A 10,707-nucleotide genomic window follows, 5' to 3' on the forward strand; every position below is an offset into this window, starting at 1 on the left:
TTTCATTCTGGTCTCTAGATCGAAGGACAGAAGCTAAATTTTATTTTGTGGATTTGGAATTTTAGAGAAGTCTCAGGATGTCGAGTCTATGAGTTGATAGATCCACATATGAGGATTTCACATTTGGTTACACATACGGTAGAGTTGGGGTTCTAGAGTTGGATTCAACAGTTAGCAGTTTTAAATCTGTGGATTCTAACATCGCAGGTTCCAGAGTTAGGGCTTTCAAACATTAAGAGTACCAGAGGTTCTAGAGTCCAGATTCGGTAGTTCTAGAGTTGGAAGTTTCACACATGTGGATTTCAAAGTTCAAGGTTTCAGAGTTCGTGGGTTAGTGGTTCCAGAGTTAATGGATTCAAAGTAGGGATATCTGGAAATGGCTAAAGGGGTTCCAGAACTAGTTTCAAATTTTATAATTTCAATATTGGGGATTCCACGGATTTCAAATTTTATAGTATCAAAGATTCCAAAGTTGAAAGTTTCGAGATTGCGTGTTGCAGAGTTGGAGAGTAAGTTAGGTTAAATTTAAGAATATAGGGGTTTGCAGTTTCAGATTAGGAAAGGGTTCCTTCAAAATTACGGGTCTCAGTTGAATATTCAGAAGCAATTCAAGAATTAAAAGTTGTAGAGTTCAGAGTTCCAGATTTTGGATGATCCCTTATATTAGATCAAACAAGTTTATAGACCCTCCTGATATTTAATAAGTATTACAGAAATTTTGAGGACCTCAATTCCTCTAATTACAGGCAAATGATGCTCGGACGTTGTTATGTAAATGAATGTGGCATCGGTTCCTTAAACCGGAATTAACCGCGAACGGTGTCGTTCCTCGAGAATTTCCGGTATAATGCGCAAACGTATGCGTCATTCTGACAAATCGTAGGACATCGCCGATAAGGTCGAGCAAGGATAGGTGTCCTGTACGGAACAATGGTAACCATACGACCGATATTAATCGATCGGTAGGGCGTCGGGACGCTAAGGCAGCCGACGCATAATTCAGGGATGCTGCGGGCCACTTTAGAAATTAGCCGTATAATCCGTCGAGCTACCTCTGATATCGGCTGCCATATCCGTTTGTGCACGTTCGCAAAGCGTACGAGTACGCCTTGCATGTGCGATCAATCATGGCAATTGCGATTCCACATGCTACTGTTGTTATAAATCCTATTCTGCTGTAACGGGGGATTTTAAACGCTTTGTCACAAACGGAATCACGTATCTGGATTCGACCACATATGGTCTGAGTCACATGGTAGAGTAGTCGCATATCTAGATTCACGGATTTGAAGTGAATCGTGTACTTGGATAGAGTCGTGTATTTTTGGAATGATATTTTTGGGTGGAATTATGTAGTCACGTGTTTGGATAGATTCACATATGTGGATAGATATGCATATTTGAATAGAGTTACATATTTGGGATAGGGTCATGTTTGGATAGATTCACACATTTGGGCAGAATTAGATAGTTGAATAGAACCACATATTTGGGTAGAATCACATATTTAGATAGAATCGCATATTTGAATAGGACCACATATGTGGACAGAATCACATATTTAGATAGAATCGCATATTTGAATAGGACCACATATGTAGACAGAATCACATATTTAGATAGAATCGCATATTTGAATAGGACCATATATGTGGATTAAATTACATATTCAGGTAGAATCACATATTTGAATAGGACCACATATGTGGATAGAATTACATATTCAGGTAGAATCACATATTTGTATAGGACCACATATGTGGATTAAATCACATATTTAGATAGAATCGCATATTTGAATAGGACCATATATGTGGATTAAATTACATATTCAGGTAGAATCACATATTTGAATAGGACCACATATGTGGATAGAATTACATATTCAGGTAGAATCACATATTTGTATAGGACCACATATGTGGATTAAATCACATATTTAGATAGAATCGCATATTTGAATAGGACCATATATGTGGATTAAATTACATATTCAGGTAGAATCACATATTTGAATAGGACCACATATGTGGATAGAATTACATATTCAGGTAGAATCACATATTTGTATAGGACCACATATGTGGATTAAATCACATATTTAGATAGAATCGCATATTTGTATAGGACCACATATGTGGATAGAATTACATATTCAGGTAGAATCACATATTTGAATAGGACCACTGTTAGGATTAGCTCCAGGAAAATAAACTGCAGTGCTGAGGTGAACGGAAAATACTTTAATAATATAAAAATGTCTTTACAAAATGCGCGGTGCTTCGTAGACGAAGGTAAAACTGTAACTGTAGGACAAAGCATCGTGATGCGTGTTCGGACGCGCATAGCGCGGTTCATCTGTTTTGTCCGTTACTTCCAACACTCCCCCTCAAAACAAGGATGTACGCTTATCGCTGATGTATACAATGTTTCGCTAATTAATTACTACAACGCATTTATTTACAATGTCGATCGTTATACATAAAAGACGCGGTACATTTCTGATGACGCGGGCCGGTTAAACCCTTTGTTAATACGTCCGCGATCTGATCGTTTGACGCTTTGTAAAAAACTTTTATTTCGCCGTCCTTTAATTTTTCTCTTACAAAGTGGTGTCTAATGTCTATATGTTTCGAATTTTTGCATGAGTTGTTTCTTAATGCGTTCTAACCATTTAAAATCTTTCGCGGCTATTACTATATCGTCTACATATACGGCAAGAACGAGAAATTGCTCCCCCTTTCGCAATATATACACGCATGGATCAGCATGGAGGGGGACGAAATCCATGTTTCGCAATTCTTCGTCGAGGCGTTTATTCCATTGCCTACCCGCTTGTTTCAAACCGTATAAAGCCTTTTTTATTTTACATACTTTATCGCCGCTCGATAATTCGTTTAGCATTTTTCGCGCCTTATCACTATATTCTACGGGTCCGTCCGATATGATGTCGCGCAACGCGTCAGGGAGAATGTCCGGAATCGTCATGAAAATATCTTTATCGACTTCTCCATTCAAGTACGCAGTTGACACGTCCAATTGATGGACTTGCATATCGTATTCGACGGCTAGAGCTATTATCAATCGTATCGAGCTCAATCTCGTAACGGGCGCGTGCGTTTCTTCGTAATCTAAACCCGGGCGCTGAGCAAAACCGCGTGCGACTAAACGCGCCTTCCTCCGCGTCACCTGTCCGTCGGTGTTTATTTTGTCGCGGAGAACCATGCGACACCCAATGACCTCGCGATCACGAGGGCGTTCAACGATCTCCCATACGTCGTTCTTTAACATCGCCGCTATTTCTTCCCGAATCGCGACACGCCACTCCGTTTCATCCGGGCCGGAAAGCGCGGTTTGCAGCGGTATCTCGGCCATACCAGCTGATTCCGTCGGATGCGAAGATACGGCGTCTTCGAATAATTCGTTCTCTCCTTCAGATTGAGAATCACTTTGAATATCGTTTTGAGTTTCGACCGTACCGCGTACTTTTCTCGGCCTACCACGGCTCCCGGTCCGGATAATTCGTGGCCTACCTACCCGGTACCTGACTTCGTTCACGCGTGTCGGAATAGAATCGGACTGTTGCGAAGGATTTATGGGCACTTCAACGATACTATTCTCGCGATCGATTGTTTGACTATCGTTTCTCAACTGATCTCTGCTTTCCGTGACTTTCGAGGTTGTTTTATCATTTTAAATATCTATCTCTACATTGTTGTCGGAATACGAATTCTCGTTTCTCGCTCGCTCTTCGCAATTTATTTTCAGTGGCCCTTTTAACGTCTCGTCTGCCGATTTTACATCTCGAGATATATCGACGCGGTTCTCGTCGGGAAGCCATATTCTAAAACCCTTTGTTTCATCCGAATAACCGAGGAATATTCCCTCTTGCGCGCGCGGTTCGAATTTCGACTTTTGACGGTCTCGAACTCGGGTTATGACCTTCGAACCAAAAACCTTGAAATACGACGCGTCCGGTACTTTACGTGTCCATCGATGATAAGCGTTGTCGCCGTCGAGAGCGCGAGACGGTAGTCTATTACGCGTATAATTCGCGTTCGCTATCGCCTCAGCCCAAAATCGCTTCGACAGTCCCGCCTGGAGAAGTAAACATCGCGCCGTTTCAACTAATGTTCGGTTTTTACGCTCGGCTACACCGTTTTGTTGAGGCGTGTGCGTTACGGTCAATCGTCTTTTAATGCCGCACGAATTTAGGTATTCGTTAAACTCATTACTGAGAAACTCGCGACCATTATCAGACTGCAAATACTTTATTCGCGCGCCTGTTTGATTTTCAGCGAAATTTTTAAACTTTTTAAAAACAGATAACGCTTCGCTCTTTTGTTTCAAGAAAAAGACTTCGCACCATCGCGTATAATCATCAATGAATAATATAAAATATTTCGCGCCGCCGATCGATTCGACGCTCATCGGTCCGCATATATCGGTATGAACTATCTCGAGAACACCTACGGCACGGTTCGAACTTTTTGGGAACGGTAATCTTGTCATTTTTGATCGCAAACAGATTTCGCAAGTAGGTAGTTTTTCGTCTTTTCCGAAGGAAACGCCGCGTATACTTTTATCGCGATTTATTTTTCGCAAACTTTCCTCGTTAACGTGACCGAGTCGCCGATGCCACAATTCCATATCATTTACCGTTTTTAAATTTGCATCGCTCACAAAAAACGCGGATTGTGCATAATATAAATTATCGCGTCGGTCAGCGGTGAAAATTGTTTCCCCGTCGGGCGCAAACACGGTGGCGTTATGCTTTCTAAACAGAACACTGCATCCCTTATCGGTAATTTTCGCGACCGACATAAGGTTCATGCGAAGGTCGGGAACGAACAACGCGTCGCGGAGTTCTATAGTTTTTCGCGAATTCGAGTCTTTTATGGATAATCGCACTGTACCTTGACCTTCCACCTGTGTTGATGCGCTGCTAGCGAGGTTTAACGTATCGCACATTGACGTTTTCATCTCGACGAAAGAAGACGCGTCGCCGCTCATGTGGGATGAACAGCCGCTGTCGAGACACCATTTCCCTTCTGTACCCTTTTCGCGAATGCGTTGGTCGGCCTGGAAAGCGACTTCCTTCGCTCCTGGTGCACTGCTACTGGAAAAATCTTCTTTAGCCATTCCTGCAGTTGACTGCCGTTGCCCGCGGAACAGTCCGCGGCATTCCGAAACTCGATGTCCTATCTTTTTACAGCGGAAACAACGTAGTTTTTCCTTCGCGTTTTTATTCGGCTCTTCTGTTGCGGTATCGTGGCGCTTCCATTGCGCTGTGTTTGACCTGTCCGGCTTGGTCAATTTTCTTACCCACATCGCGCTATCACTCGACTCTTTTGCTTTATCGGTTCGCGCAGCGCTCTCTTCTAAAATTTTTATTTTAAGCGCTTCGGGCGTCGGATATTCATCTCGGGATTCGATGGCCACCCGAAAATTTTCGAACGAACCGGGTAAACTGTACAGCAGAAGAACGGCGAGCATATCCGGGTTGATTTTAACCTCCATGTCTTTTAATTTGTCGACCGCGTCAAAGAAAGAGTTCATATGCGATCTCACGTCGTCGCCTTCTGCCATTTTTCGCAAAGCAAGCTGCTTCAATAGCGTCGCTTTTCGCGCCGGACCTTTTGACTGGTAAATACCTTCTAATTTCTTCCAGATCTCGTTCGATGTCTTGCAATTTTTAATTTGTTTAATTTCGGACGGGCTAATTGCTAATATCAAATCGGATCTTGCCTTTGCGTCCGCTTCGTCCCATTGTGTTGCCGCTTCGCCCTGAGTTACGTCGGGTCGTATTTTATTGCCATTAACGTACTTCCAGTTGTCGTTTTTTATCAGTAGAGCTTCCACTTGAATTTTCCACGTGTCGTAATTGTCTTTTCCGAGTGGTTCGATGCGCACTGAAGTTGAGGAACTCATCTTGACAAAAACTTTAACTTTTCACAACTTTTCACACTCACTGCACTATCGCGAATTAAATTCGTCGTACTAAAAAATGTTCGTTTAATTTTCCACACGCGACCAGAATGTGTCTGGGCCCATAACCTGTTAGGATTAGCTTCAGGAAAATAAACTGCAGTGCTGAGGTGAACGGAAAATACTTTAATAATATAAAAATGTCTTTACAAAATGCGCGGTGCTTCGTAGACGAAGGTAAAACTGTAACTGTAGGACAAAGCATCGTGATGCGTGTTCGGACGCGCATAGCGCGGTTCATCTGTTTTGTCCGTTACTTCCAACAACCACATATGTGGATAGAATTACATATTCAGGTAGAATCACATATTTGTATAGGACCACATATTTAGATAGAATTACCTGTTTCAGCAGATCACATACTAGAGCATAATCACACATACAGTCAGAATCACATACTAGAACATAATAACACATACAGTCAGAATCACATACTAGAACATAATCACGCATACAGTCAGAATCACATATTTCACCACAATCACATTGCAACAAAATTATACATACCTCGAAGACGTTCATCCAGAAGTACTTATCGCTAACATAGAAATCTACATTCATTTGTATGCACGCTATAACTAAAACTCGTCATAAATGAACACCTACTAATAGAATCTTTAATCCGAAATTGATGAGCCCATGAGAATGATTCATTACGTCTAAGTCAGATGCCAGCCTTTTACGGCAGCGATAGATCGGTGAATGGAAAGTGGAATTCTCATAAACAAAGCCGGATTGTTTTATTCCGGCAATCGTCTCAAGATAGTCGAAGACATTTCACGCAGCTCAGAACGTGCGATTTTATTCGCGTAATTTCGAAGCAGCTCGAGCGTGAACGTCATCTCGTCTCGAATTTTACGACTGATCGCTCAGCGAGACGCCATCTCGGTTGGTTTCTATCATGGCCTCTCGCGAAAACAGAAACGGAATTCCATTTAAGTACCTGCCTTTCTTTATCCTAGATCGAAATATACGAGGTTTTATTTTCACGTTTGTTGTAAATTTTTTTTCTTCATTTCGTATATGATGCGTCTATTATCTTTGAAAATATTTTTATTCATCAATTTCTTAGTTATAGAAGCAGTTATAGTTTTAAGTTATAGTAGAAATTTTCACATTTATTATATTTATTTATAGTAGCACTTCGGTATATAGTAATTTTGTCATATATGTTAGGTTTTTTGTTTTTGGCTCTTTTCAAGAATGGTTAATCTTTGTAATCTTTGGAAACAATTTTATTAATTTTGTTTTGATGTAACTTTATTTAAAACAGCTTTATGGATCATATTTTGTGAGATTGTTTTTGTCTCTTTTCAAGAGTGGCTAATCCTTATTATCGTTGCAGACAACTTCATTTTGGAGAAACTTTATTTAAAGCAGCTGTATGACACATGCAGATTTTCTCTTATTTTGTATAATTTTTTGCTTGTAATCTCTCTTGGAGATATTTTTACCTCTTCGACAAACTTTATCCACAGAAATTAATATTTCAACCCCTTTGAAAATTTGCAAATATTCGATATAACTCCCAGTAATACAGAATTTTAACGAATGGATAAAAATGTAACCGTTTTGATAAAGTCTTGAAAATGATTTATGTTCGGAATTTGATTAAATTTGTATTCTTAAGAGATCGAGCGGATTCAAGCGGGGATCACGGTTGAAATTGTTGTTTCCGCGGTTTGGCCGCAAGCGGAGATGACGCGGTCCGAATGAAACCTATACCCGGCCACATAACGAAGTCCGCAATATTTGTCCTGGCAATGAGTAATTAAAATGCAAATTACGAGTCGCGAGTAAATATGTTTGCAGGAGTCGTGCCAAATGCAGCCGCGATCGCCGGGATTACCCTTTCAGCGAAACCCGATAACGCCCGGCGTCCATGGTGTTTGCCGTTTTCCACCTATACTGTGAAAATGTTGTCTCGTTCACGAGAAACAATTAAACGAAAGGTTTACACGCCCGTATTTTTTCAATCGCGGATTATTGCCTTCGAATTCATCGTCGAGATGCTGCGGGAGATTCATGGGGGTGAATCGCGTAGAATTGTAATAAGACACCACTCTTATAAGTCAGATTAATAGCCTTGTAATTTCTATGGAATACCAAATTTTTAATGAATAATAAATAATTAATCAGCCCTTTTAACTTCATAAATATTAAGCAACCTAACATCGTAAATATTAAATTTAACTTCTAAGATTGTGAATATTAAGTTATTAATATACCTTCCTATCATAAATATTAAGTAAATAAACTATCTTCCTTAGGATCTTCCTTAGAAAAGATATGGCGCTGTTGCAGAATTTATTGCTAGGTTACCTTTCATCCCCTCTTTCTCCTGAGGTAATATTGAATTTCCTAAATATTTTTTATACATTAAACGAAATAATAATTATTCCCGTATTCCATTTATCGCCTTTCTTTCCGCAGTGTCTGTTCCTTCGCGACGCCGTGTTTTCACCCTTTCGCAGCCACGTTGTTTGTCTTCGCGCGAAGCAACCCATTTTACGGTTTCCAACCAGCGAAACTCACGGTATTACCGCGTGGTAATTACCGCGTTTCTGATTACCTCGGCAGTCGAAGCTAGATAATTGCATGCGATATATCCAGCGACTCCGCAAAGAGGTACAAATTCGAACTTTTCCAATAATGCGAACATACCAAAAGTTATCCGAACATAAAAACATGAATAATGTTAAGACGTTCGAAGCACAAACGATAAACCCCGAAGGAAATTATCGGTGTAGCACGTTCGGCATCGATTGTTTGTGGGTGTTGGGTGGTGTAATTACAGATGTACCGGGTTGGTCACGGCCGGTTGAAATTCATTTGGCAGCTGGTAATAGAAAAGCGAACTGTACGAGGTCAGAACTCGAACCTTATCGGGAGGAGACTGGTTGACCGGAAGCGAGGACGCGCTCGCGGCTAGCCATCCGGTTCCGTGAGGTTGGGGTTAACCTGCTAGTCGTCTCCCAGAGGCCTTGTACTCGGAAATAGAGTACGGTATATATGGCGTACGATCCGACTCCAACGGGAACACCCGGGATACTATTGATAACACCTTACACTCCACTTACCTTTTAACAATAACACCCGCCGTTTGGACCCATTTAGTGCTTTTGTTTGTTCCTTCGAGACTGTGCTTCTGTTCGTTTAATTCGCTCGTTTTGTTTGAGAGAAGCATTAGTTATTATCGATTGGCGAAGTTGTTCATTATTATTGATTTTCGAAGTCAAGGATTATTATTGATTATTAAAATTGATTGATTGTTATTGATTATTGAAACTGATTGATTATAATTGATTATCGAAGTCAAGGATTATTATTGATTGTTAAAATTGATTATTGAAATTGATTGATTATAATTGATTATCGAAGTCAAGGATTATCATTGATTGTTAAAATGGATTATTGAAATTGATTGATTATTATTAATTATCGAAGTCAAGTACTATTATTGATTATTGAAGTTAATTGGTTAAAATTGATTTCTGAAGTTGTTATTGATTATTGCTGACTATTAAAGTGAGTGGTTATTATTGACTATTGAAGTTGGTTGAATATAATTGATTATTGAAGTTGATTGATGATAATTGATTACTGAAGTTCTTATTGATTGTTGCTGACTGCTAAAGTGATTGGTTATTATTGATTATCGAAGTGAAGTATTATTATTGATTATTGAAGTTGATTGGTTAAAATTGATTACTGAAGTTGTTATTGATTATTGCTGATTATTAAAGTGATTGGTTGTTATTGATTACTGAAGTCAAGGGTTATTATTGATTATTGAAGTTGATTGATCATTATTGATTATTATCGAAGTCAAGAATTATTATTGATTATTGAAGTTGATTGATTGTAATTGATTTCTGAAGTTGTTATTGATTAATGCTGACTATTAAAGTGACTGGTTATTATTGATTATTGAAGTTGGTTGATTATAATTGATTATTGAAGTTGATTGATGATAATTGATTACTGAAGTTCTTATTGATTGTTGCTGACTGCTAAAGTGATTGGTTATTATTGATTATCGAAGTGAAGTATTATTATTGATTATTGAAGTTGATTGGTTAAAATTGATTACTGAAGTTGTTATTGATTATTGCTGACTATTAAAGTGATTGGTTGTTATTGATTACTGAAGTCAAGGGTTATTATTGATTATTGAAATTGATTGATAATAATTGATTATTGAAATGATTGATTATTATTGATTATTGAAGTCATTGTTAATTATTGATTATTGAAGTTCTTATTACAAAATGCTTAGTGTTCTCTCAACAAGGTTTGGAAAGGCGCGTGCAAACAAGAAATACAAAACGTTTAAAGTTCGCGCGAGGTCTTTATTTGAAGCAAGTTAAACGAGACGTCGAGTATGATAATTTTGGCAAAGACCCATCTTCCGAGGGCAATGTTTCTACTTGAAATCCAAGCCAATGCGGTGGCAATAAAGTACACACCGTGATATTACGCGCGGTCCAATAAATATGATATTTGCCTTTATACGAATCAGTTTCTAAATGGTATTGCAAGAAATACGCCAAGAAGTACCAGTTAAAGTCATAAACCAAAAGCGGTCATAAAAGTCTACATTTCGTACTGCGTAAACTTTAAACGCGAAAATTATTCAGGTCTTTGCGAGTATATTTAAGTAACGGCCATTCCGTTCACTACGCCGAGGCTCTAACTATTTAACTTACGGCATTAACT

At 39.2% G+C, this 10,707-nt stretch overlaps 1 protein-coding gene across 1 annotated transcript; it reads right to left on the reverse strand.

The window, feature by feature from the left end:
• Positions 1–2,616: 2,616 nt before the first annotated feature.
• LOC143264517 (uncharacterized) lies at positions 2,617–5,931 on the reverse strand. The gene is made up of 2 exons (XM_076531992.1): positions 4,917–5,931; positions 2,617–3,671 (listed from the first exon to the last, which is right to left on the reverse strand). Exons 1-2 carry the CDS (start codon positions 5,929–5,931, stop codon positions 2,617–2,619), a joined length of 2,070 nt encoding a protein of 689 aa, XP_076388107.1.
• Between the last annotated feature and the right edge of the window lie 4,776 nt (positions 5,932–10,707).

The sequence above is a fragment of the Megachile rotundata genome, chromosome 5 (genome assembly GCF_050947335.1).
Source record: "Megachile rotundata isolate GNS110a chromosome 5, iyMegRotu1, whole genome shotgun sequence".
Classification (NCBI taxonomy): domain Eukaryota; kingdom Metazoa; phylum Arthropoda; class Insecta; order Hymenoptera; family Megachilidae; genus Megachile; species Megachile rotundata.